General features: G+C 50.3%; 1 protein-coding gene across 1 annotated transcript; it reads left to right on the top strand.

Moving 5' to 3' along the window:
* Positions 1–4,351: 4,351 nt before the first annotated feature.
* GATA5 (GATA binding protein 5) lies at positions 4,352–18,202 on the top strand. Its single transcript, XM_086852739.1, has 7 exons — positions 4,352–4,680; positions 5,306–5,905; positions 8,359–8,525; positions 13,940–14,065; positions 14,974–15,061; positions 16,215–16,339; positions 17,322–18,202. Exons 2-7 carry the CDS (start codon positions 5,386–5,388, stop codon positions 17,475–17,477), a joined length of 1,182 nt encoding a protein of 393 aa, XP_086708865.1. The 5' UTR covers positions 4,352–4,680; positions 5,306–5,385; the 3' UTR covers positions 17,478–18,202.
* The last annotated feature ends 9,724 nt before the right edge of the window (positions 18,203–27,926 follow it).

Here is a 27,926-nt window from a genome sequence, read left to right as displayed (position 1 = left end):
CCATCTGAAAAAAAAAAATGATGTGGTCTGTCCCTCACGGGGTATTCCTGGGCTCACTGGGCCAGCTGAGGATTTCCTGACTGCTCTGCAACTAGGAGCTTCTGTTAAATCAGCCTGGAAGGAAAATGGGTTTTAAACAATTTGGGTCCAGATCACACAAGCAAAGGCCACTTTTAGGAGGCACATGCCAAATTAGCCATCTGAGGGGGCACACGTTGCAGCTGGCATTTTGTACCCTTTAAATATCAAAGGAAAAGGGGTGATTTGTGCAGCCATTTTTGGCTCATGAGCGGCTGGAGGAACGGCTGAGACTGAAGCACCCCAGTATAAAGGATCTCTAGGGGATAACAAGCAACATCATCTCTACAGGACATCTTTTATTCCCCGTGCCAGTGAAATCCTTGTGAGCTGAGGAAGAAAACAGGATCTCAGAGCAAGAGGGGGAAAAAAACCAAATACTTTCCCCTACCCCTATCACAGCCCCCCTTCCTGAGAGCCACGGCCACATGCATATAACAGGAGATAAATATTTTTGGCAGACCCTGCTGTTTATTTAACCCTTTTAAGACACAGCCCTCTGGCATCCCCTCACTCTTCCAGGCACAAAACCTGTCTGTCCCAGCCTGGCTGAGCTGGGCCAGCTCAGTCCTTGTCCACAGCCTCTCCCTGGACGGGGCCTCCCCCAGCCCTGGCTGTGTCCATCACAGCCCTGCCTTTGGAATCAGCCTGGCCTCGACTGCAGGAGGTACCTGAGCTTGGTCCCTGGGCAGGGACCAGCCCATCCCTTGGAGAGTGGGTAGGAAGGGGCTGGGGGTAGGATGGAGGGATACAGACCTGGATGTGGACTTGGGACTGTGTTGGCAATGGAGACCAGGGGATGAAGGAGATACAAGCCCTGTTGGCCCATGTCATTCACAGGCAGGGGAAGTAGCTCCTGGGACACTCCTGTGCCCTGGAGCAGTTTATGCTTCCTTTTCGAGCTGGGAGCAGAGCCCGATGCCACCCACCGGGGCTGAAGGGATGAAATATGCGATGGGTTTCCCTTTGCAGGGGGTGCTCCGGACGGGGCGATCGGAGGGGGCTCGGTGCCGGGCGGGCGGCCCAGGGCAGAGCCAGGGCTCGGTTCTGAGGTCAGGGCTCACCCAGGGCAGGGGGCCGAGAGACGCCTCTGAGCCCCGGGGGAGGATGCTGCAGCCCGGGGAAGGCAGAGGAAGGAAAGGGGACATAATTAATTGTCACCTCCCAGCGCACCGAGGGGAAAAGTAACCGAAGTTTCCACGCTGGGGATGAGCCTCGCTGCCCTGCCCGGTGCAGCAGGAGCAGGAAGGTTTCTGTCCTTCTCTCTCCACTTGTCTTTTTTTTTTTCCCCCGGCTTTTCCGTGTGGGAGGGGGGAGCTGAAAGCCCCCTCCGGGCCGGGGCAGGGCTCTCCCACGCGTCCGGCCCGCGCAGGGCTCACAAATCAGCCCGAGCAGGATTAGGGCCGAGGGGCCGGGGCGCCGGGCAGTCTGTCCCGGCCCGGGGGAGCCTCACCTGGAGGGGTCAGGGCTCCAGAGGGGCCGTGTCGAGCCCCAGCGGCCCCTCTGGAGCTCAGCCGGAGCCAAGCCGTGCCTGGACGGTGCGGTGAGGGGGCACGGGGAGCCTTTAGGAAGGGATCGGTCCCTTTCCAAACCTCTCCAAATAAGTGAGTCCCTCCGGAGCGGGGCCGGCTCCGACTCAGCCCGTGAGCCCCGGGGCCAAAGCTCCCGAGGTACCGCAGGGTACCCCAGAGGCCTTCCCGCCTGCCCCAGCTCCCAGCGGGGATGGAAGAGAGGATCGGGGATTCCGAGCATCACCCTCACCGGCGCTGTGTTAGCATTTTTGTATCTAATCCTCTCCGTGAGCTTGGCAGCGGTGTGCGGCCGCCACGGTGGGGCAGGGACCCCCGGGAGAGCCCCGGGTCCCCGTGTCCCCCGCTCCGGTGACACCTCCCCGGGCACGGTGCGAGGGCTGCGGAGGAGTGATCACCGCTGCCACCGCTGCCACGCTGCCACCTTCTCTCCCACTCCCCATAAAGCATCGCCCGCCAGGGCCTTCCTCACAGAGGAGGACCCCCGGTCCCCCCGCCTGCCCCCTTTACCCATCGCAGCCCAAAATCCTACAAACACCCCAAAGCTCGCCGCCTCCCCCGCCGTGGGCACCACACGCGTGGGTGACAGCATCCCGGGCCGGTGCCCAGCGGGTTCGGAGCGCGGGGCCGTCCTGCGGCTGCCGCTGGAACCTCGGTGTCCGAGCACCTGCCCAGGGCTGCTCCGAGCCCGCGGGAGGAGCCGCTCCTTGGAGCCGCCGCCAGCCCCGACACCTCCGCAGGAGAAAACGCCTTGAAAAACTAGTTTAAAAAAATGAATCAGGAAAACCCAACAGCTGGATGGATCTGACCACAGACACGCCACAGCTCCGTGGGCAGCTTTCCGCGCAGGGTGGGTTTCTCCGCCGTGAACACGCTCACCGGGTACATCCCTCCGGATTTAGCAGCGCCTCGTTTATTTCAACGTTTTCACATTTATTTGAACGCCAGAAGCGATAGGGGAGGGTAGTTCGTACTTTTAAAAAATTACATGTAATAAATTACAGTTAAGTAACACTTTGAAATTGTGAAAAGTGGAAACCCACGCGAAACGAAACGAAGGAAGCTCCAGCGGTGGCTCAGCCACAGCAGTGAAGGGTTTGGGGTTGGTTTTCTCTGGGTACTGTTCTATCCGTGCCGCCGCGGGGCTGGGGCTTCCCGGCTTTTTATTTTCTTTTCCTATAGCTTTTTCACATTTAAAAAAAAAAAATATATTTTCTGCCTTTTTAAAAAATATCCTTTTCCCCTCCTTACTTTTTCTCCTTTTTAAAATTTTTGTTTTGTTCTTCTTGTTTATTTGAGGGGGAATTATTTGTTTTGGTTTTGTTTTCTTCTTTTGCTCTGCGGGCACAGGGATACCCTGCGAGCCGTAAGCGGCCGCTTTCGCGAGCAAATAAATACATCTCCAGCCAGTTGCGTTGCATTATTCCGAGGGAAATAGCTGGCATTCCTGCACCAGTTTATTTTGGAGCTGAAATTTCCCAGCCTTCCCGCAGCGCTGCTCCCTGCGGAGGCGAGGCTGGCCGGGCTCCGCCGGGCGCGCACGGGCGGGCAGAGCCGGGCTGCGTTACCGGAGGGCTCCCGGGGCCGAGCGGGGCCCGACCCGGGACGTAAAAGGCTTGCGGGTGACAAAATTCTGTCTGTCCGGGGATAGAGCGAGCGGCGGGACAGATTCAGCCAGTGTTTCCCCCCGTTTCTCTGGAGAGGAGATAGGGCGCAGCGACTTTGTGCAAAAGCGCAATAATTCCGGGAAACAAATCCCGGTAAGGATGGAAGTATTTCCTCGCTGGCCGGCACCGAAAGAGAGTTAAATCGGCTGAGTTAGCCGGGGTAAGCGGGCTGCTGGGACTAAGAGCTCCTTCCCCTCTGAAGTCCCTTCCCGGCTGGCGCCGACGGGGAACAACTGGGAAAGGATTTTTTTGTCCCCGTGTCCAGGCCAGAGGGACTGGGCCGGGGGCTGCAGGGAGGAGGACCCTTCTCTCGGCTGCTTCCCCCGGGAAGAGCAGAGCACCGGGAAGCGGGGCAGCCCCGACGGGACGGTGAGGGGCCGGAGCTGCTCTCCGAACGTGGCAAAGCCGCGCTGAGCGGGGCACGGCCGGGACGGGCTCGCTGCGAGCATCGCCGCATCCTCGGCGGGCCCGTGGGCAGCTTGAGAAAGTCAGGGCGGGCCGGGGGCAGATTGAGGCTCCCCTTCCCCTTAAGGATGGGACTTCAGTCGAAACAGAACCGGAGCGCTCGCTCGGAGCAGAAAACCACCCGCTCTCATCCTCGACTACCAGATCCCCGCCGGGAAGTTTTCGGGGTGTTCCCCAGCATCTCCCGGCGGCCCGGGGCGGGGGGGCATCGCCTCCAGATGGGGTGCGGGAGCGAACCCCAGAAAGGCAGCGGGGCCCGCAAAGAGGGAGCCACCCCCGAGCCCTCCCCGGGGGCGGGCGGACACCTCCAGCCGCGCTGCGGGGGCGGCCGGGGAGCTCCGGGGGCCGCGTCCTGCCCCGCTCCGCCCGGCCCCGCGCCGGGGGGAGGCTGCGGGCGCGTCCCCCCCGCCGGGACCGGGACTTATCCCGTCCCCCCCCGCCGGGACCGGGACTTATCCCGTCCCCCCCGCCGGGACCGGGACTTATCCCGTCCCCCCCGCCGGGACCGGGACTTATCCCGTCCCCCCCGCCGGGACCGGGACTTATCCCGTCCCCCCCTGCCGGGAGGCGCCCAATCCCGGCCGGGACCGAGCGGGGCTGCCCCGCCGGCCGTCACGTGGGCCGGTCCGCACCGGGGCCGCCGTAAAGAGCCAGAGGCAGAGGCAGAGCCGCCACTTCCCCGCCGGGCGCAGCCAGGGACGCACCCACGGGAGACAGGGAGGCGGCAGGGGGGACACCGGGAGAGGGCAGCCCCTCTCTTCCAGGGGGTCCTGCCGGTTTGTTTTTTCTCCTGCCTTCCCCGTGAGCTTCAGTGTATTTTTTTATTATTATTATTATTATTATTATTTTAATTTTTATTTTCCTGGGATTTCCCTGGATGGTCTGAGCACAGCTCCATGCCCCCCCGGCCATGCCCGGCTCCGCTCCCGGCACGCTGCCATGTGAGTACCTGTGCGGGAGGAGCGGGCCAGGGTGGGATGCTCTTGCGGGCTTCGGCGGCTGCAGCGCTCCGTCCGCAAGGAGAGGCCTGCCCGAGGGTTATCGCGCTTTTTGACAGGAAAGCGGCAGCGCTGGTGGCTGGGGGACACCGGGGATGCTCCTGATCCTGGAGCTCTGCCCATGCTTTCGCAGGGAACCCGAGGGGCCGCAGCCGGCCGCGTCTATGCCAACAAGGCCCCGAGCTGCGCTCCAGGCCCTGGGGTTGGGAGGGAAAAAAATTTAAAAAATAATAATAAAAAAAAAAAAATAAAAAAAATAAAAGACGGTAAGGGAAATACTATTGGGAAAAATATTTAATTGTTGAAGTGTTTTTCCGGCCCGTTGGAGGTGCCCAGGAGGGCGGCGGGGAGGGAAAAGGTGCCGGAGGGGTCGCTGCCCGTTCCAAGGAGGTTCATTCTCTCCGTGGCTCAAAGGAAAGTGTAAAGGAAAACAAAACAAAGAAAAAAAAAAAATTACAAATTTCAGCCCCTGTTTGAGGCTGGGAAGAGGCGTTTTCGGCGGGGGAAAGGCCGTCGGGTGCCCGGTGTGTGCGAGGTCTCAGCCTGCTGCTCTCCCTTCTCCCTCCAGGTTCCTCTGAGTGAGCCCCTCGGCACCGCCGGGCCGCAGCCGGCCGGGCCCTGAGCAGCCTCCGCCGCCGAGTTCGGAACATGTATCAGGGTCTGGCCCTCACCCCCAACCATGGCCAGTCGGCTTATTCCCACGACTCCAGCAACTTCCTCCACTCGTCGGCCGGCTCGCCCGTCTACGTGCCCACCACCCGGGTGCCCTCCGTCCTCCAGACGCTGCCCTACCTGCAAGGCTGCGAGCCCCACCAGAGCCACCTCGGCAACCCCCCGGGCTGGGGGCAGAGCGGCGGCGAGGCCGCGGCTTTCAACGCCGGCAGCCCCCACCCTCCGTCGGGCTTCTCGTACTCGCACAGCCCGCCGGGCAGCAGCCCCTCGGGCCGAGACGGCGCCTACCAGGGGCCCCTGCTGCTGGGCGGCGGGGGCCGGGAGCAGTACGGCAACGCCTTGGTGCGCTCCGTTAACGGGTCCTACTCCAGCCCCTACCCCGCCTACGTGACCCCCGAGATACCGCCTTCCTGGACCGCCGGACACTTTGAGAGCAGCGTGCTGCACAGCCTGCAGACGAGGCAGGCGGCCTTGCCCGGCCGCAGGTCCACTTTCGGTAGGTGGCCGCCGCCCTTCAGAGACATCTCGGGGCGCTGAGTGGGAGCCGTCCCCATCCTAACCTCATACCCATCCCAACCTCATACCGCATCCCCATCCCATCCTCATCCCCCATCCTCATTCCAGCCTCATACCCCATCCTCATCCTAACCTCATACCCATCCCCATCCCAGCCTCGTACCCCATCCCAGCCTCATACCCATCCCCATCCTAACCTCATACCCCATCCTCATCCCAGCCTCATCCCCCATCCTCATCCTAACCTCATACCCCATCCTCATCCTAACCTCATACCCATCCCCATCCCAGCCTCGTACCCCATCCCAGCCTCATACCCATCCCCATCCTAACCTCATACCCCATCCTCATCCCAGCCTCATCCCCCATCCTCATCCTAACCTCATACCCCATGCCAGCCTCATACCCCGTCCCCTCTGCGTGTCGGTGGCTCGGCCCCGGGATGAGCTGTCCCGCTGGCATCCCCGACGGGAGAGGAGAGAGGGATTTTATCCAGGGATGGGGAGATGTTCCGGGAGCGGGGTTTGTGCGGCTGACCCTGGACAGAGGTGGGATAAGGGAGGGGGGTGCGTGTGTGACAAGAAGGGCAAAGACCACGTTTCAAAGCAGAGCAATTCCCCGGGAGGACAGAGAAGGAGAGGCCGTTCAACCCCTTCCCTCCCCACCCCACCACCACCCCCGCCATATCTCCTTCCCACAATATCGACTTTGTGCCTGTGCTTCAATACTTACCCTTGTGTTTAAATTAGCGGGGCAGATTTATAGCTCCCTCCCTTTTAAGTAATTTATTGTGGTAAATTAGTTTATATTTGAACAGACTCCCGGTCTCCTCATTTGCCTTCGCCCAAACAGGTCCGCAGCTGCATTGCTCTGCGGCCTTTGGGGAGACACCGAAAGGCGCTCAGGCGTTGAACAATAAACTTCAATTCCTTTGCACCCACACCGAGAGTCCCTTTAAACTAAGCTCTGAGCAAATAAAGTTTCGGGCTTGATTTAACAGGACTCTCCGTGCGCAGGGTTTATAACCCCGGGGGCTCTCCACCAGCCTCCTCCGGCTGTGGTTTGCAAAGTCCTTTAAAAGCCACTTCAAGATCTCAGCCGCGTTATCATCTTTACTGCGGTGAACCGAATTATCTTATCTTCACCCCAAGAACAAAGTTAAAGCAGAGAAGCAGCCCCCTCCCCACCGAGCTCCCTCCCCGGCTCGGCTTTTCCTCCCACGCCGGAGGTGCTGGGCAGCGCTTTCTTTCCAGGGTTTTCTCTTTGTGAAAATCCTTTGCATTGTGCGGGAAAGAATCGTCCTGCCGAGGGAAGTGATCCCTCAGAAATATTTTCTGCACTTTGAATTCGGTGCTTTAGGATCCAAAATAGCGGCTGCCGTCCTCTCTGCCGTTTATTTTTGCTCTTGGATAGTGTAAACTCTCTCAAGTAGCCTAAATTATTACTTTCTCCTTTTTTTTTCTTCTTTTTTTTTCCTTTTTTTTTTTTTAATTCAGTGAATTATTACACTTTTTTTTTTTTTTTTTTGCCTTTTCTCTTTACATTTTATTTGTATTTTCCGTTTCCCGGCTTTTAAAGTTTTGCCCTTTTTCCTTTTTCTTTCCGTTGCATCATTATTAATCCGATCGAAGATTTTTTTAAAAAGAATATAAAAGCTATTTTTCCTCGTAAGAAAAGAACAAGAAGGATAAGTTCTTTTTAAAAAGAGGGTGAAAAACGGTAGGAGGAAAAAGGCCGACTCTGGATGGAGAGGCGTCCTGGTTTCGCTCCGGGCTGCCCATTGCCGCTGAGCCGTGCTCGGGGCAGGGATGGACCGCGGACGCTGCTCCGCGGCTGCTTCCCCGGAGTTTTGGTTTTTTCCCGGGGACAGAAAAAGTCCAAAAAGACAGAAAGAGGAAGAGCCTCTCTAGCAGGAATTGGGGCCGCGGCCGGCCGGTGATGCTCTGCTGGGGAGCCCGGGATCCCCTGGGGTGCCTGTCCGGCATCTCCCGGCGGGCAGCTCAGAGCCCCGGCCAGAGGCTGGGTGTGTTTGGTGATGGAAATCAGGAAAATCTCCTCATTTTCCCCCCGCTCCCATTTATTTTTGCACCCTGGGATAACATGGCGCTCTCCCGCTGATGACCCTGCGCCTCCCCATCCCAGGGAGACCCCAGCCATGTTCAGCCCTTTTTCCTTTCGGGAAAGGGATTTGAAAGGGATTTCCTTTAGGAAAAGGGAATCGACGGTCTTTGAACAAGATATTAAAAGATTAAGGTGTGGAGGAAATAAAGGGGTTGGGGTCACACTTTTAGGGTGGAGATAAACGCGCTCCGGACGGGGATGTCCCCTAGTATCGGGGCACAGAGGATCGGAGACCCTCTCCGGCGGGGTCCCGGGGACATCCCCGTGCTCAGGGGATGGTTCCTGACCCCCACTGCCGGCTCTTTATTCCAGAATACCTGGAGGAGTTCCCCGGGGACGGCCGGGAATGCGTGAACTGCGGAGCCATGTCCACCCCGCTCTGGAGGAAGGACGGCACCGGGCACTACCTGTGCAACGCCTGCGGGCTCTACCACAAAATGAACGGCATCAACCGGCCCCTCAAACCGCAGAAGAGGCTGGTAAGAGATGGAAACCCCGCCGGGAGCCCCGGCTCCACCCGGGGCTGGCTGCGGGGCAGGGGCTGGGGGGCTGTCACGGTGCCTGTTGGGGTCTCTGTACTCGACTTAGGGTCTGTTTGACCCCCTGTTCTCCCGCAGATGAAATGCCAGGACACCCTTGTTACAGCATAGAGCCGGCTGGGGTCAGGGGGAATGGGATTAAGCCAGAGGGATTTCTGTCCTGGCACGAGTAGAGGGCAGTGGAGACAGGGCTGAAGGGACTGAGGGGTCCCAGGGCTGCACCAGAGCCGAGCAGGAACAATCACTCTTGCCTGTGATCAGACCCTGCAGGCTTCTCCTGTCTCTGTTCCTGCACTGGGTGTTTTGCTTTGTATTCTACTACTATTATTATTATTACTATTATTATTATTATTATTATTATTATTATTATTATTATTATTATTATTATTATTATTATTATTGTTTCCTAGTTGTCCATGCAGACATGGTTTAGGCAGAGCAGCTGAGCAGGAGGCAGGGCTGGTCCTGAGCTGGCCCAGTGGGTTTGTGGCTGCTCACAATGGGAGCAGGATAGGGCCCTGCTCTCTGCTGCCTTCAGCCTCCTGCCTAAGGGGAAAACTTGGGGTTTGGCAGTTTCCAGTTTCCCTGCTGGTTAAAGCATTAATTCCCTCTGTCAATGTAATGTTGGGCTTCCTCCAGTTGGGATCCCATGGTGAGGGAGGAAAGGAGCATCTTTCTCTTTTTTCTTTTCTTGTGGAGTCGCTTTGGGATGTTTAAATTTGGTGGTAACAGTTTTGGTTTTAGAGCTTGTGATCAGACACCGTCATTACAAACAGGATGTTTGTTGGATCCATGCTGGGGAACAGCTGGCAGCTCCTTGGGCTTTCACTAGGGGTGTATTCCTGCAGTTATTTTTTTTGTATTGCAAAACAAATTATTTGCAATAATCCAAATGTGACAAGTTCTTGTGTATGAAAATCGGTCAGGAAAAAAGAAAAATTAAGATTGAGCAAGATGTTTCGTTCTGATTCCGACCCTCGGAAATGGAGCTCTGGATTCGCAAAATTAAATTAGTAGCTCCATGGAAAAACCCTGTTTTGCTCACCACATTAAAATCAAGGCATTTGTGTGAAATATTCAGCATTAACCAACAGGATTTGCCTGTCTCTCCAAAATCCTTCTGTCTCCTAAGATGTGGTGACATTAAATCTGAACCCCCAGTCGCTGCTGTGCCGCAAATCTCAGAGTTACGCTGCTGATTTCTCCAGAACAAACACGATCCTTGCATAGACAGAGGTGCAAACCAGTTCAAATCCTACTCTGCATTTCAGACTGGCATCTGAATGTGCCACTGGATGAATTTCTCAGGGATTTTTGAGCAGCTTTTCCCTGAGGGAATTGGAGACATCTCGCTGCTATTCCATATTTTATTTCAGCACATGGGAAGAGAGACAGCCATGCATTGCCTGCACCCTGCCTGAGCCTCATCTATAGCACCCATCAGGCATTTTTCAACAAACATTTCAACAAAGTTTTCTGATGGAAAACGCTTCTTTGCAAAATTAAGACCGTTTTTCAGGGATGAGCAAATATAGTTGGGAATTACCAAAGTACTTCCAAACTTTTTAATTATTTTGGCAATAAATACAACAATGATAAAGCTTAAATGAAAGAGCTGATTCTTGTCCAGGGGAAGTGTTTTGCTAGGGTTGAAATACTTAAGGGGATTTTGGTTTATGGATTAGAAAAGGGGCTGCAATTTTGACTTTCCATTCTGGAAATTCCATTTCCATTCCATTTCCATTTTGGAATGAAACATTTTGAAAGTTTGGGTTTTCCCAAGGATGTGAAATGTCTTGTTGCAACAAGTTCTGCCCTTTTGGAAGAGGAGGGATCCACTGATCATGGACAAGAAGGTGCCAGCTCTGGGAGCAGAGCAGTGAATGCAGCAGCTCTGTGGCTGTAGGAACAGTGAAATCAGTTTTCACAGTGCAGAGAAATACAGACACAGGAGAGAAAAATGGTTGCTTTCATCCTTAACGTTACGACCTTTGTTCTGTGCGTAGACACTGCGCTGGGAGTTATTCTGACTTCTGTTTTCACAAAGCAAAGTCCCCCAGCAGAGAGCACAGCACAGCCCAGATAACAGTGCAGGAATGATGTCCTGCAGCTCAGCCTGCTCGTGCATGGCACAGCGAGTGTAGTTTCCACTTCATTTTTTGTTTCCACTTTTTTTTTGAGATAAGGGCAACATCCTCTGCACAGCAGGGACAGCCACTCTGCTCCCGCCTGTGTCTGGACTCAAAAGGCTATGGCTCTCAGCAGAAAGGGTTTGTATTGGAGGAGGACAGAGGCAGCACTTTATTTCAGGCAGCACCTTTTCTAGCCAGAGTTTCTTGGTGTATTTCACAGGGTGATATCTTAGACCTAGTCTGAAAATCCAGATCACTTTTGAAATCAGGAGCAGCTGGTGAAGGGCAAATGCAATTTCTGCTATTAGGAAGGGAACATGGAGCAGAGCATGAGGGCAAATGCAGTGGCTGTCCTGTGCTCAGCAGCTCCCACACCACCCAGAGCTGAAGGACTAACCTGGAGCTGAATTCTGAAAAGAGCCTGACCTTTTTTACAGTTTGCAATGCGCAGTGGGTTTGGTGACGCTTTTGGGGAAGGCGGGGATGGGAGGTATCACAGCCCTGGCACAGTCTAATAGGATCCTAAAGCCATTTCATGGTGTGTGCCTTGGTTTTCTTCTGCCCCTCAGTTCTTACTGCTCCCTCATCCTCCAGGGTGCAGATTTACCCAGAGCTGTAGTAACAAAGGCAAATCTCAGAGGATGCTGCTGCCTTTGGCTCTGAGCCTCTGAGTTCCCCACTTTCAGGAGCTGAGCCCAGATACCTCAGCACACTTCCCTATAACATCTTTCCTGTAAACCACAGGTCCCCTCAAATCTGTTGGAAATGGGGGCAGAGAAGCATTGATTAAATCTGAGGGTTCAGTGCCTTTTATTTTTTTTTTCCCCTGTTAAAGCCAGTGGTTTCTTTTCCACCTTTGAAAAGGAGGTGAAGCAAAGTCCCTGGCATCTTGGTCTCCCTCAGAAGGACCTTCCCCACTGGCTTTGAATTTTTTGGGCTCTCCAAGCAGCTCTCACATGCAGTTAATTCAATAGGCACCAATTCACCATTCCTTGAGCTTATCAGCAGCACTTGGCTGTCAAGCCAGGTCTGTGAAGAGTTTTTGTTTGAGTGTATGGTGCATTTGTATAAATAAACACTGAGCACAATGTTGAAATCAACAACTTCCTAGACAAGGTCAGAATGCTACAAAGGCAGTGGGGTGGAGGCAGGCAGAAATGCATTTTCTTTCAAGAGAATTTCTGGGAAACCAGCACTAATGTATTGTACCCTCGTCCTTCAGTGAGCAGTGGTAGCCTTGACTGTCTCTTTCTTGCTCAGCTGGCAGGTTGTGGTGCAGGGGCAGGTTCTCACGGGGTTTCTGAGGATTAAATTGTAGTACTAGTGATGTAGGAAGATTTCTTCTCTCCCTGGCTGTGTGAGGAGGAGCCAGCCTGCAGAGTGATGTTCAGGATGGATAGAAGGCACTTGTCACTGTCCCAGAAGGAAGCCCATGAGCAGGAACAGTGCTGGCAGCGTAGGCAGAGCTCTGGCAGCGCTGGCATTGCCCTTGGGCCACCAGAGCCACAGGTCTCATTGTCACTTCATCTGCAAGCTTTGGGCAAAGCCTCCTGTGAAACAAGAAGAGGGTGTCCCTCCATCACAGGGACCTGTGGTGGCCCAGAAAATTCGAGACTTTCCAAAGGGCTTTGCACTGGTCTTTCCCCATCTGCAGGCAAGGACAGATTGCAGCAGGCACAGTTATCCCAGGACTGAGTGGCTCCAAATTCCCCTCTGTGCCCACGGCAGGAGTTGGACCTCAGAATCCTCACATCCTTCAGGTGCTCCACACCTCTCTCTGCTCCCATGGGAGCCCAGGCCCCTCCTGGATGTAGGGAAGAGAAGCACAGCCCTGGAACTGAAAGGCTCTAAAGGGCACTGGGTTGCTGCTCCAGGATCTTGCTGTGACACCATGTCCCAAATCAGGGACAAAGATTGTTGTCTCATCCTCTGTGCCAGGCTTGTCAGCTCACATTTTGGTATATTATTATTTTTGCCTGGTTATTTCTTGCAAGCTGAATAATTCCCAAAGTAATTCCATTATTTGCAAATAGTTGCTGAGACCTCTTTGCTGAGTAACGAGTGAATCAAACTTAGGGCATGTCACTTGTGCCTCTTGAAATTCAAAGCTGATCTTTATTTGACTGCTAACCTTGTAAAAACATTTCATTTTTATTCCTCCTCTTCCCACCTCATTCATTATATTGCTCAGTCAGGATATCATGCAATAATGGAAAAATAAACAAACAGGGAGTTCTTTATTGCCTCCATCACCTTTTGTCTGCCTTTGAGCGGATTCAAAGCGATTTTTCTAGTAGCTGAAGAACATATTTAGACACCTAAATGTGGAGAGCCTGAGATATTACTTATGCCAGAGGTACCTTCCACTTAGTGAGGTCTTTTATTAAAATAGTTTCAATATCTGGTGTTAAAAGACTCTCAAATGAAATGCCTATTGAGCTGACAAGTCTGTATAAAGAGAGATCTGAATTTTCCAGCAGCTTGGAGGGAAGTTGTCAGAAATTAGTTTGCTACTTCTGCCAGAATATTTTCCTTCTCCATTTGGAATTATTAATGTTTAAGAGCCAGCAATCACTGCACTCACAAAATATGTTGTTAATTAATGTCTGTGGGGTATTTCTACAGCCTGTAAGAGAACAGATTATCTGTGAGACTTGAAGAATAAACCTCCCTGGTCTCATCATGGAGCAGTTCAGTTTGGTTCTGCCCAGTTCAGCCAACTGATTCCAGTTGTCTCAACCCAGAGATTAATTGGGATGTTTCTAACTTTACTGGTAGTTCTGAGTGCAGGAAAACAGAAGAATTCACTTAAAGTATGAATTTTCTTTGTGCATTTAAAGCCCAGCTGGCATTTTCCATCTCTTTCTTCATCTGAGTGGATGTCCTGGAGGGAAGTTCTCTATGCTCTGAGTCCTGATCACTTCCAGCAGATTTGTTGGAAGTTTGTGAAATGAGTTGCAAGGATATTTGACAGGTTTATCAATCCCAAAAAAAAAACCCCTCCAAACCAAAACAAGTAAAAAACCCCAAACCAAACAAAGACTTGCAAATTGGAGTGATCTCATTTGAATGTAATTTCTTTGATCTGAATTTGGCTCTTGTGCATGTTTCACATTTTCTGGGAATATGGCATACTTGGAGATTTCATTTTGATATGAAGTGAAACTTCTCAGTTCATCATTCCTGTGTGTGCCCTCACGTGTTTGTTTGCTTGTTTTGAAGTCTTCATCGAGACGTGCTGGCCTTTGTTGCACTAATTGCCACACCACCAACACCACCCTGTGGAGAAGGAACGCCGAGGGCGAGCCCGTCTGCAACGCCTGCGGCTTGTACATGAAGCTCCACGGGGTGAGGAGCACAGCCACACCGGGAGGGACCCTCTGGGATTGGGGATCACTGCCCAGCAGGTCTAGGGGATCAGCTCTGGAAGGACCAGCCTCTAGACTGGACCCAGAAGAGCTGTACCAAAGTCCCGTCTCCTTGAGCAGTTAAAAGCTCAGGCTACTGGGCTTCTCCAGGGTGAGGCTGAGGGCATGCTGGAATGCAGAGATGTGGATGCTCCCTCCCTGGAAGTGTCCAAGGCCAAGCTAGATGGACCTTGGAGCAGCCTGGGATAGTGGAAGGTGTCCCTGCCTGTTGCAGAGGAGCTGGAACTACAGGATCTTTAAGATCCCTTCCAACCCAAACCACCCTAGGATTCCATGAAATAAAATCATACCAGTCTCCAGTAGCTGGAGGCTGAAGCTTCCCAAACCCAGACTGAGATAAGGAGCGTATTTCTTCTCTATGTCCTAGTCAAGAATGTGTGAAGGAGGCTCTGGAGCCCACATGGGGGCTGGCTGGTAATATTTGCCCACAGAGGATGGGAGATGCTGGGGACATGTCCACCAGCCAAAGAGGAGACTCCATCCCTCCACAAAGTCTGAAGCCTCTTTACCCCATGCCCATTCCCTCTAAGCCCTGTAGGCTCTCAGTCTGTCAGTCTGTAATTTAATAGAGCCCCATTGCAAAGGTCACTAATAAATCAGGAAAAGAAAAATAGGAAATAAAGGAAAAAACAAAAATTGTGGGGAAGCCTTAGCTGTTAGCCTTATATATCTTCCAGCCAAGGCCTGATGCAGAGAAAAATAGCTCCTAGTGAAGGACAAGGACTTTAGCTGCTTTGCATGAGCAGCACAGAAATAGGAGAGCAACATGTGTGGGAAGGAGCTGAATAAAATATAATATTAATGATTCCAAACTTTATGAATGTCAAGGTACCACGACCTCTGGCCATGAAAAAGGAAAGCATCCAGACGAGGAAAAGGAAGCCTAAAAACATTACCAAAGGCAAAGCCTCAACAGGTACAGTGTTATGATCCATCCTGGGGTCTTGGAGCACAGTTCACTTCACAGTGTTTCATCTTCTGAAGAAAATTATGAGATTTAGAAAATAATGAGAATTTTTCCTTGGTGACTGCTTTAGATCTGGATTTCTGCATAGGCCTTGTGTGATAGGAAGATGTTTGGTGGAAAATCTAAGTGCTGTCATGCTCTTGACCAGGTTCCTCTGGGCTGTGGGCGCCTGGTTCCAGTGCAGCAGTGCTCATGTTTGCACAGATTTGGGCTAAATTGAGTAATAGGAAAAAAACCACTGTCAGATTGTGAAAGGGTTGCTCCTCCTCCATCAGCATCTTGACAGCCTAATACAAAGTGTTTTCTGACACAGATGTGGTAGAAGGAAAAGAGTAGAATCGTGCTGTGAGATGCTGTCTTTGTTTGAAAGGACAGGTGTCTGCTAAGGAAGGCAGGAACCTGCCTTGAAATAGAAAAATATAACCCCTCCGGCCAGAATTATTATAATCTTGAAATCAAAGGGCTCTCAGGAAAAGATATGGGAATAGGAATAACAGTCCTTTACTAGGAAAATTAAAAATGCAGTAGTATAAAGAAAAAAAACCACAAAAACAAAGCACTGACTGTCAGATTACAACCTGACACCCTGCTGGTCAGGGTGTTGGTAGCAGTCCCATTAAATGGTGGCTGCAGTCCTCCTGGAGTGACAGATGTGGTTCTGTTAAAGCAATGGTCCTGTAGAAGGGTGTAGCTTTCCTCTGGAGGTTCAATGGTGGTGTAGATGGGTCTGGTCTCTCCTCTGCGAATCCAGTGGAGACAGGATTACTGTGGCATTCCAAATCTCAGATTATATCCAGGCAGGAATCCTTGGCTCCTTCCCCTGAGTGGAGCATCTCACAATGGGATGATCTAGTTTTATCAGTCATGCAGTGAGACCCAATGGCCCATTAATAGATGATATCCCCCTGGAGTTAAGAGGGATGGGTCATGGAAGAGGTAAAGAACACTGCCCTACTTGGTTTTAACAGCTGGTAATAGAATACAGACTTTGGTTACATCTTGCATTGCAACCCAAGACAGATGTCATGGTTGCTGTTAAAATATAAATTCATTTAAGAGCAGATTTGCATTGCTTCACTGCCCTCTACCAATTGTCTTCCAGGATCCACGACTTCGGCCACTAACTCCCCTTCTTCCATTACCAACTCAGACAGCACGGTCACTTTAAAGTCAGAGCCCAGCACAACCTCACAGTATCCTGGACAAACCATCGTGTCAGTGTCCCAGGTAAGGGACAGGGCCCGGAGCCGTGGCTCATGGCTGGGGTGGATGATCCACACACCTCCATGGCCGCTGTCCTGGGGGCCTTAATGAGGTGGAGCAATTAATTCATTGCACTGTGGCCACCAGCCCGGACTCCCTCAGGCTGAGGGAAGCAGGGAACATAAGACAAGATGCTGTGGATGAGAAAGGTCTCCAGCCTGTTGGCTTCCCATGGGATCTTGCATCCTTCTGTGGAGAACTGGGGTGTCCAAGCTCTGCTGTGGCTTCAGTGCAGAGCCGAGTTTAATTCCCATCTCCCGCCTTGGAAACAACATTGTTGAGTTGAAGAGATCAGCCCAGGGTGGAATCCTCTGTAACCCCCAGGAAAAGGCTCCCTGGGCATGCGTTATCAGCATCTTATAGCCCTGAGGTGCTCAGAGACCATGGAGCTGTGAGGCTGTCAGAGGCCCCTCCTCTGTCCCAAGCTTTTCCTAGGGGCTTGTTGCTATTTCACCTTGATTTAGGGAGAAAAAGGCTCTAAATCAACCCACACATCAAAATGTTGTGGCCCAACATTGTCTTTATGCTGAGTCTAAGCCCTCCTTGGACATGTGTGTATGGAGGGGAAGCTTTAGGCCCAGCACCCAAGGGCCTGGTGCAGCGCTGCTTACACCATGTGGGAGAGGGGATTTTTGTTTGATACCAAGAAATCTGCTTTGTGCTGTGCTCTGAAAAAATACACACACACCTAAATATCTCCAAACTGGACATATCCAATCACTGAATAAATGCAGATGGGCCCTGGCACACCTCTCTGCCTGGTCATTGTGCTTGCAGGGGGTGCAGCACCCTTCCTGCCCGGCTCCAGACTGCTCTGAAGGGAACTGTAGCATCAGGGATAGCCCACCCTGCTCACAACCCACCCTAGTCTACCTCTGCCCTACAACAGTGGGCCTGTGGTTGATGACAGGCCTCCTAACCCCTCTCTGCTTCCCTCCCCGGGCAGGCACAGAGCCAGTCGGACGAGGCGCTGGCCGGCGGCCACGGCGAGTTCAAGTTTGAGCCCGAGGACTACAGCTTCTCCCCCAGCAGCATGGCCCCGCAGCCAGGGCTGAGCGTGCCCCTCCGGCAGGACTCCTGGTGTGCCCTGGCCCTCGCCTAGGAACCCCAGCCTCCAGCAGAAAGCCTCGGGACCAATGTCTTCAGCTGTCGACGGGCAGGAGGATGAGCTGCGCCTCGGGACTGCGGGGGGTTGAGACACAGGACAGGTTTCTCTTGGAGGATGCCCGTGGAAAACGCCAGCTGCATGGGGCTGGGGTGACCCCACTGTGGCACCAAGTCCCCAAAAAGCTCATCCCACCCCAGAGCGACCCAGGGCTGCCTCCTCAAGGCCAGAACCCCGGGGCCACCTCCGTTTTCCTGGGGAAAGCCTTCCTCCTCTGACATGAAACCAGCAAATAAATGCATCCCAGAATCTATGTTTATTCGCAGTGATTTCTCCCTCCTATGACTCCACTGTGTGCAATTTATTCCACTTTCCAATAAAAGACTGTAATAACATGGCACCAAATAACTTAATTTTATTAAAATGTAAGCTACATGGCCTGCCTTATGTTTTATTGGCCACAACAGAAAGAAAAAAGAAAAAAAAAAAAGAATGGTTGTTTTAAACATTTACTGTTTTATATTAAAAACTATCATCTCTATAGAGTGTTAGCTTCTGAAGCGTTTTGCATATCAACACTGAGCTGATGAGTCATACATGAAATAAACACGCTGCTCTTCCTTTTCCAGCTCCAAACAAAGAGGTTTTTATTATTATTTTAGGCAAACGGCATGACAAAAATGGTCAAAACCTCCCAATAATAAAAGAATACTGAAATGCTGGGTTTTTCTTTTGTATTTCCTGATTGGAATGTTGCCAAGTCTGAGCATTAGAAAATCAGAAATTAGTCCTCTAAAACTTAAAAAAAAAGGCTTGAGGGACTGAAAAATAAGGGATGTGTTGGAGGTGTAATTGTTTGAATCCAGTTTTGGGGATGTTTTGAGTGGAGGGTTTCCAGCTTTCAGCATACAGAGCAGATTGCTTTTTAATTATTTTAATGAAGGCCAAGTAGAAAACTTTCTTGGAGCTGAGCTGTAGCAAAAAATCTTCAGTGATGCAAAACCCACACCACACTTCCAAAAGCTGGCAGTAGCATGTTTCTGCAGCATCTCAGAAGTGGGAAATGGAGGTCCTGTAAGTCCCAAGGAATTTGGGGATGAGGAATAGACCCTACTGAAGAGGAGAGATGGGTGGGAAATGAAGGGGGAGCGAGGTCATGAAGTTACTTATGGCCTACTTTATTTGTTATTTCTAAATAAAATCCCCAGCCTCACTGTACGGCTATTTATGGCCAGGAAACTGTCAAGTAATAGTTCCTTAATATAGAAGTTGACCTGTCCAGGGCTTCCTGGAGCAACTCTTCCTCTTGTCAGAAGAGATGGATCGCTTGATTTTTATTATAAACAACAGGCTAAAGAGGATCAGGGAGAGTGAATCTGACATCAAGTCACAACTCAGCTGAGATGGAGGATGATGCTTTCCATCATGCAACCATTGCTGGAGGAAAGGAGATGCTCCAGGCACTGGGGAGCACTGGTGTCCAGCAGGGGCTGGTGTGTGCAGGCATGGTGGGGGTGTAAGCCACCCTTTTATCATGGATGAAAACTGTCTTTGGAGGAGTAATTCTTGTGCCTGCGGAGCTTCATTAGCAGCCTGCTAATGATGCCAAGCTCCAGTGCCAGGGCAAAGGCTGTCATGGAATGGCTTCCCTCCAGCGCCAGGCCCGGCACTGGCACACCGTGTTTGCAGGACCAGGCTCTGAGCATGGATCCACATCTCCACCGTTTGTTTTTCCACCCCCTGGCCGGCCAACATCCGCAGCAGAGCCAGGCACAGCCGGGCAGCAGATAAGCCAGCAGCACGGGGCTGGCTGGGTACAGCATCCCAAACCCAGCCCAGAGTGTGGCACTCAGGGAAATGGGCGATGTGGCCCCAGCTCAGGCGGCCTGCTGGCACCCCGGGTGACGTGTCAAGGCACAGGCTGGCAAGAGGCAGCAGAGCCCTGGGTAATGAGCAGTGCTCCCGGGCAGCTCCCCAAACCCCAGACTTTGCAGGCAGGAACAAAAGGCAGCGCAGCACAAGTCATGGCAAGATGATTTCTGTGGATGATGGCAGGGGGTCCTCGCTTTTTCATCTGCATGACCCCGAGGACGAGAGTTATTTTAAAGGCAAACAAGGAGACCTAAACAATGCCAAGATGTTGACACCAGTGGCTCCAGAGGCTTTATTTATTGCCTGTTGGTAACCGTCGACCAAGCGTCAGGATGCTCCGGGGGCTGGTGACAGACGAAACGAGGCAGAGGGACAAGAAGTGAAACAACTGGGACATGTGTAATTTTTCCTTCCTGCTCACTCCCTGCCCTCACTGGGTGATATCATCCACAACGCTGGTTTTTCACTTCTTGGAAGCATCTTCCAATCTTTCACTCCCATTCCCAAGGCAGGAGCCATTCCTGAGCACTTGTGTCCCTTGGTCTCCTCGTGGCAGAGGCAACGTGTCTGCCCAGCCCTGTGGGACAGAGGAAATTCCTTCTCTCCAGGTCTTTGCACCCACAGAAGATCCAGCACCCCTGTGCAGGTCCCAGGCAGACTCACATCCAGGGGGTTCTGTGCAATATTTAGCCATTCTCCCACCAGCCACTTTGAAGTCCTTCCCAAGGGGTCCACATCCCTTTGTGCCCCCTACTACATGGCAAAGAGGAGCATTTGCCCCAGTAGGTGTGAAAAAAAACAAAACATGGGAAAGTTTGGATCTTCCCTGCTCATGGTACATCCTCAGTCCTGCTCCTACAACCTCCTGGTGGCACAGCCCAGCTCAGCCCACACAGTTTGTCACAGGAATTTGAATGTTTGGGACATCAGGGCTGAAGGAGATCAGACACAAAACTGAGGTCTGGGAGAACCAGACCCTGCAGCTGACCAGGGTACAGGTTCCCCCCACAGCAGGCACTGTCCCACCCCTCCTAGCTCCCTCCCCACCTTCTGTGCCAACAGCAGCTCTGTCATCTTCAGAGAATAACCTTTACTTCTCTTTCCCAAACCTTTCTCAGTCCCCTTAGTGCTCCCTCCCCTTCCAAAACATGGGGTGTATTTGCTCTCCTGCAGGTCTGGTGGCTTGTGGACAACTATTTTGTTTACTGCTGTTGTACAGCTGCCTCAGAGCTATCAATTGCTTTTGTTCAAAGGTTGCCTGCCCAGATGATTTTACAACATGGCTACAATGATTTGCTCCATTTTGCACTTTAAACTGATGCCACGGTGATTTCTACCAAGTCAGAGAGCGAGTAATGAAGCTCTTGAGCCTATAAACACATGTTGTTCTTGTTTATGGTCGTATTAATAACACAATAAAAATCATTGCTCACCCAAGCAGTTGCTTTAAAAAAACAAACAAAAAAAACATAAAAAAAAAGGTTTCTGCATGGAAAATGGAAAGTTGTGGTTTCATGTCTGCCAGACCCCCAAAGGCCCAGACTCTCTAATGGGGTGTCACTTATGCTGGAGCACAGAACCATCATTTCTCCTGTGCTACACACAGAAATGTTCAGCACAACTTATGTGGCAGCTCAGCTGCAGCCTGGGCTCTGCCTAAGCTGCAAATACCACCCAGCTGGCAGAGGAGCTTGAGTGCTCCTTGCACAAGCCTTGGGGACACACAGCCCTGGGAGAAGCTGTGCACCGGGTTTGGATGGTTTGTGCCAGCTGGGGAATGCTCCCACCATGGTTATATGGGATGGGGGCATCAAACTTCCTTCCCTGTGGTTGAAAAGTCTGTGAAGCATTATGTGGATCCAAGAGATTTGTCCTGGAAAGAAGGTGGAAGCCAGATACAGCAGAGCTCTAGGGGATGAAGGGGTGTAGGGCTCTGTTGTTGGGTTTTAATCACTCTGGAAGAGATTGGTGATGCACAGAGGGAAATTCAGTGCTCCTTCCCAGTCTCTGTCCACTGCTTCACTGCTCCTCTCCAATGTTTTGGGGTTTTTTGCCAAGCTGGTGTCGTGTGCCAGCCAGGAAAACAACCCAGGCTGTTTTCCAGGTCAATGTGCTGCAGTAATTAAATATCCAGGCTATTTACTCGTGCAGCAGCTAAAGCAGAGCTGAACATTCAATCTCACCATTGTATGCATAGAAGAAGAAAACAAACAACACCAGTCCTTTCATCACATCAGGTGGTCCTTCCTGGAGAAAGCTTTGTGGCCAGGGGTTGGAAGGAGGTGGTGTCTCCAAGAATTTCTTCTGTTCAGTATCAAATTTACATAGAATACACTTAATGAGGAGCAATAACACCTTCTGCAAAGTGATTTTATTTCAAAGTTCCTTCTCAAAGGGAAGCTTGTTGAGCAGCACATTCCAGAAAGGCTCTTGTAAAAAGGGAGTTTTTCCTCATCCATCATCTTCTCTGAAAAATATCAATCCCATGTACCAGTGAAACTTCTACCCAAGAGAATCACCACAGGTAACATGTCAGTGATACCACAGGTGTGAAGAAGAAGGATGGAGAGAAGTTTTGGACAGTTTTTATGGTCAGTCTTGGCAAAAAGCATCTTCAGCTACAGTTTTCTACTGCCTTGGGACTGCTGGGGTTTACCAGCCTTTGCCTTGTTGTTGCAGGCTCTCCTTAACATCGTTAGGAAATGCATTAATATTGGAATTTCAAGAGAGATTTTATAGCAAGCATTTCCACAGCAGCATTAAATGTGGCCAACAGCAGACCTTGACCATTGTGCTGTTTGAAAATGTTGGAGGCTGAGCTGCTCCCAGGGCAAATTTCTCAGCTGGTGCAAGGTAACCCCGCTCAGCAGCTCTCCCATAGAGATAATTACCCTCATAAAGGGGATGCTATTTGAATTTCCTGATGATCTAGAAGAAAACAGGAGCAAGTAGGAAAATTTTATCATTCAAGTAGAAGATTCTGTCTTGGTTTGGGTGCAAATCTAGTTTCATGCCTGGGAAAGCTTTGGAAGCCCTTGTATTGGGAATGAGTGCACATAAGCGTACATGGGGGGAAAGCTGGATAGAAAACAGCAAAGTGAGATTCTTCTTACGATTTTTTTCCTCCAAACCAAGCAAATGACTCCAAGCAAACACTGGTAGAAACTTCCAGCCCTTGCTCCAGTTTCACCTGCGCTCACATTTCCCTTCCCTAGGGAAAGGAATGGGACTGACCCTTCTGTGGGACCACCTGAGAGACTGTTGGGAGAAAAAGAGAAGTGGGCACAGACAGGAGTGGAGCAGAGCCCTCGTGTCACTGTTATTGCGGATGTTGGTGTCATTCCTCCCATCTGTTCACTCCTTGCTTGCAATAAAGAACAGCTCCAGTTCATTAAATGAATGGAAATCATGGGAATTTAGCCCCAGAGCCCACTGTGACACCTGACTGGGGAGTGTTTATGCAGCTTTTAGTGCCGTGGCCTCAGCCAGGGGGTTGGGAAACACTGCTGGAGACCCCACCCCTCCTGCATGAGCAGGACTAAGGTGAGTGCCAAGGTGGAACAGGAGTTAATCATTTACCCCTGGAGGCTGTAACAGACACTCCATGTGTGTCTGTAGGGATCTGCAACAGGAATGTTCAACAGGGAAGCTGCTGCTGCTCAAAGGGCACCTGAAAGTGGCCTTTTGGGAGGCAGTTGATTCAGATCCACCTTTGTTTGCTTTGTGGGAGAACGTTCCCCATGCTGTCACTGGCAAGGCCATCACTGCATGGGCATTGCAGGGTGATTGCCACTCCTGAGCCTGACCTTGACATCTTTCCTCCCTGATTAATAATGTCACAGCACCAAACAGGAGCAGGGAACTTACAGGGAGGGTGATAGCTTGTGGTGAGTCAGGAATGACGGTGGTGTTTGAGCCTCACGCCGTGGGAATGGCTTTGGAAGCATTGTAAACTGGCTTTTCTGCTGTCCTAAAGCATTTTTAATGTATTAGGTCATCATGGGTATAAAAATGTATATATTTCTTATTAAATAATACATTCATAACAAGTTCAGGTTTGGGATTGAGTTGGCACCCAGGTGTAGCTGAGCATGTTGCCATCAACTTTCCTTCAGGAGGAAAAAAGTGACAAATACAGGCTGTCATTTCTCCATTTCTACATTCATCTCAGCCAACAGCAACCCAGAACTTCCTGTCTTCAGCTTGGGTTTCTTCAGTTCATGCCCAAAACCATGTTTTCCTGCAAAGAAAACATTTCCTCTGTGCTGAGGTACAAGAAGGATCTTGGAGTTCCTCGGGAGTCTGTAGAAAGCCCATGATAAAAACCAAACATAATTCCTGGGGAAAAATGGGACATAAATAAAGGGACATAATTCCTGAATGTGTTTCTCTCTTGGTTCATTGCAGAGCTTGCTCCTAAATCCAACCTTGCACCCACAGGAAAGGCTCTGTGAGCACGAGCCTGGTGTACCAGCTTTGTCCTGTGCTCTGCATTCAGGGTGAGTGCAGTGTCTGTGGGTCACAGGACAGTCCCAACACTTGAAAGATCCCTCACCTTCTCTGGAAGGAGGCTGAGCACCCAGAAAAGCTGTTCCAGAAACATCTCTCCCAGAAGGAAAATTTGTCTCATCAATATTCCTGCAGCAGGCTTTGCTACACTCCCAGGAGTGATTGACAGTGGCTTGAGCTTTGCTTTTAAATCATGCAGCTTTGCCTCATATTAACACGCGGCTAGAGAGGATTTAGCAATTTAAAATATTAATAATGGATAGCTCATTTCTGAGCAGACAGTTTTAATAACAGTTCTCCTTCTCAGATGGGCTGTGCTCTGAGGTCATTGACTCTGACATTGCTGCTTGCCCTCACCTCCTGACAAGGATGCAGAGCTGTGTCCTCATGTTCCCCGCTTTCCCTGCTGTGTGGGGTGCCCTGGGCACTCCAGTCTCAGGGACAGAGATACCTTTGTGGTGTTATGGGCACCAAACTTGGGGAGAGAAGAGCCACACCTGCCCCATCACCCCAAAGTCACAAAGCTGGGAGAGCAGGAGCACCCTGAGGTGTTCGTGGGTGCTGAACCCACCCTTGTTCCCCAGGTTTAGACATATCTAAACCTAAGTAAAACAGGACTTTTATAAAGCACTAATTTATACATTTTTGGGACATCCAGGATAGACTGGAGACACCACGAGCTGCCTTCACATATTGGCACCTTCTCCTCAGGAGCTCCAGGTTTCACAAGACCTTTGTGCTCAAACAAAAAGTTTCCTTAAACTTTTTGAAGCCTCTGAAATGTTGATACCTCTTCACTTTTCTTGGCTTGCTTTGCCTTTGTGGCTTGGTTGGTGCCTCACCAATCATTTTGGCCACAGTGGTGTCAATGAGGCTTGGAACATAACCACAAAATCAGACACATCTGGAGAAATCTGAGTGAGGTCACTGGAGATGGAATTTTTAAAGGCAGCCTGGATAAATGGCAACCAAAACCTCTTCCACTTACAATAGCTTAAAGCCAAAAATAAAACCACAATAGTATCCACAATTTCTAAAATAGCTGGCTTCCACTCCTGTAATTAAATTTAGTTTTGATTTTTCAAAGAGCAACTGGCTAAAGATAGTCCCTAATTCATGGCAAATTGGTTTGGATAAAATAGAAATCTACTTACCTCTTAATCAGAAAACAAATCCAAACAAAACCAGAATCTGATCTGAGGTTTAGAAGCTTTTTAAAACTCAGTATTTAAGTGCTTCTGAATGTCTCACTGAAAGCCAAAACTATGAGGGGAAAAAAAATGTCAGGGAGAAATTGCTGTGGTTTCTCAACCTTACTCAGAAACAGGAAATCTGGGGACTTCCTTGGAAGGTTTCTTGGGAGACTGACATGCTTTTTGTTATCACTGATGCCTTTTATTGAAGTGCACAATTGGTCTGCAGAAAACACAAGGCAAAGGTTTAGGTTATTTTTCCCTCCTGAGTCTGGCTGCCCAAATGTGGTAATTCATTAAGCACGTTCTGTTCCTGCTAATTGCCAGGTCTAGGCCTCAGTGTGGAGCGTATCCTTGGAGTGGAGGCTTATCTTGGGAGCTTCCTGAGTCTGCAGAATTGAATGAAAGTCTCACCAGGAAAAGTGGTTTGTTTTGCTTTTAGTTTGTTTTGTAAGAAAGCTGAGAATTTCCCTTCCCAGCCAAGGCTGAATTGACCATTGGGAAGCTCACAAATTTCAACGCTTTGGATCATCAGGCACTCCGGGCTCCAGAAGTGCTAAATACCTCTTGAAAAAGTCTAGCTGTGCATTTTCAGTCCTCCACTGAAATTATTAATTCTGTTCTAATTTGGAAAGAGGCTGTGAATATACTGCCTTGCTATCAGTTGATTCCTTCCTTTCCTCAGGGAGATTTTTGGTCAAACAGAGGTAAAATGTTTAAACTCTATCAGACTTTCAAGCTTGGCTCCCCATCTTTAACTCTGTAGTTGTGAGAGCACTTTCTGGTGTCATCTTCATGTCAGAAGTCATCTGTCCCATCCACATTTCATCAGTCATTGGAGCTGGCATGTCATGAGGCAAAATGACCTGGAAAAGGTGCAGCAGGAGGTCAGTGGCAGAAATGGCTCTGGTTACTTGGCTCTGGATTTTGTTGTGGAACTGGGCTAAAACCAATCCATTTGATAAAGTTTGGATTGTGTTTGAGAAGTGAAACCACTGCTAGGGGACAGTGGGCTTGTCCTGCTGAGGGACCTGAATCTACAAACCCATCCTATAGTGGAGTTGAGCTGCTGTTGAGGAGCCCTGGCCACCCTTGCCAGCACCCAGCAGTAGTTCTCCAAAAGCTGGTAAAATCTTCTTCAAAAAGGTCATTTCAGGCTGAAAAGCAACAAAGTTTCTTCATTTCAGACCAAAAGGTGGGTTTTTTGGGGGGGTGTGGAGGAATAAACTAAATTTGGAAAACACTTAACCAAGTTGCCTTAACTTAACAACAGCTTTTATTAGATTGCACTTGTCTGATGAGATTAATGGACATTTTCCTCTGAAACTCTGGGAGTCTTTCCTAGACACTGGGAATAAGTAGGTTCCTTCAAATGTTCTGCTTCCTACAGGATTTACTGGTGAAAGATTTAATACAATTCAGCACAAACATTTTAACCTTTCCATCTAAAATGCTGAATTCAACCGCTTCCTGAATGTGTATAATTTAAAGGCTCGTGTTTTCCTGTGTCATGCTCTCTGAAGCATTTTATGTCGCCTTGCTCCTATTGACTCTTTTAAGAAAACACTGCAGGAGTATACAGTCACTTTCAGATAACTCAGATTGTTTACTTTATGAATGAAGGAGGAAATTGAATACTCAAATAAAGTTATGCATCTAAGTGCCAGGAGCTAACTGCCCTCTTAAATTTGCTTGTCTCCTTGAAAGAGTCTTTAAATACAATTTATGACGTAAAGAGCCTTTCTGCAGTGCTGAGAGGGATCTCCACTGTCTCTGTTATAAATGGATGCCCTCAGCAGCTGCTGGAGTCTGGGCCAGGAACAAATGCTGGGCTTTCAGGAGCTCTTGTGCATCCCATTGATCTGTGTGGGGTGCAAATAAGCAGGGGCTGCTGCCTGGGCCACTGTTTTGATGGAATTCTCTGGTACAGACTGCAGAAAATAAAGGAAAATAAGTTTTTCTAGCACCATCTAACCGTGGTCACACTAAACTTTAATATTAGGTTTAGATGTCACCTCTGGGGAAGGTGGTGTGTGGCTGCCTGTGTGAGCAGTGCCATTTGTTGTCCTGTTTCTCCTGTCTCTGGTTTGGAGCTTTAATCTGGTTTGTATTTAGGGATATAACTCAGACCAGTCCCAAGTTATCCTTTTCTCCATGGTGTCTTAGCACCTGAGGTAATTGTATTTTCCTTAAAACAGCTGACAAACATGATTGAATTTGCACTGAATTAAAAAATAAAGCAATTCCCCAGGGAATTAACCTTGCAGACTCCCCAGCCTGTTTCTCCACCCCTTTCCTTTGAGAGAATTTCTCTCAGGATCTCATTCCACTGCACTAATGAATTGCTACAGTAATGGGAATATGATTGACATGTTAAATGTCCCTCCTTGAGCCAGAGTGGTTCAAGAAAGATAAATATGAGCAAGCACATGTGGCCAGTTTGGCTCTAACAGCTACAGGCAGGGTTTTGGGGAAGGTTTTGGGGATGCCAGGGTGCCAGAAGGACTGAAGTGCAGCCCTCCCAGTAGAGATTCAAATTCATAAGCCATCATTTGGCACAGGGCTTTTCCAGGTTCACATCCAAGTACAGTGCTTTGACATATACATCCCTTTATTTACAAAAAGAGGAAAGATTCAGAGTCCCTGTTGGCTGGGATTTGATGGCAGGGTGAGGGAACAAGGTGAATTTCATGGATCCCATTTGGATGTGGAAGTTTAATGGCCTTAAGCTCTTTCTCCTCAGCAAAGCTTTGACATGCTCAGAGGAGAGAGTGACCATGGAAAGCTGCCTTCTGTTGCCAAACATCCTCATCCAGAAGCAGGACCAGGGGCCAAACCCTGCTTCATACAATAACCTTTGAGCCAAGGGCTG

Source organism: Cyanistes caeruleus, chromosome 16 (genome assembly GCF_971803275.1).
Source record: "Cyanistes caeruleus chromosome 16, bCyaCae1.hap1.1, whole genome shotgun sequence".
NCBI lineage: Eukaryota > Metazoa > Chordata > Aves > Passeriformes > Paridae > Cyanistes > Cyanistes caeruleus.
The sequence above is the reverse complement of the archived record's forward strand: the minus strand, read 5'-3'. Positions and strand labels throughout refer to the sequence as shown.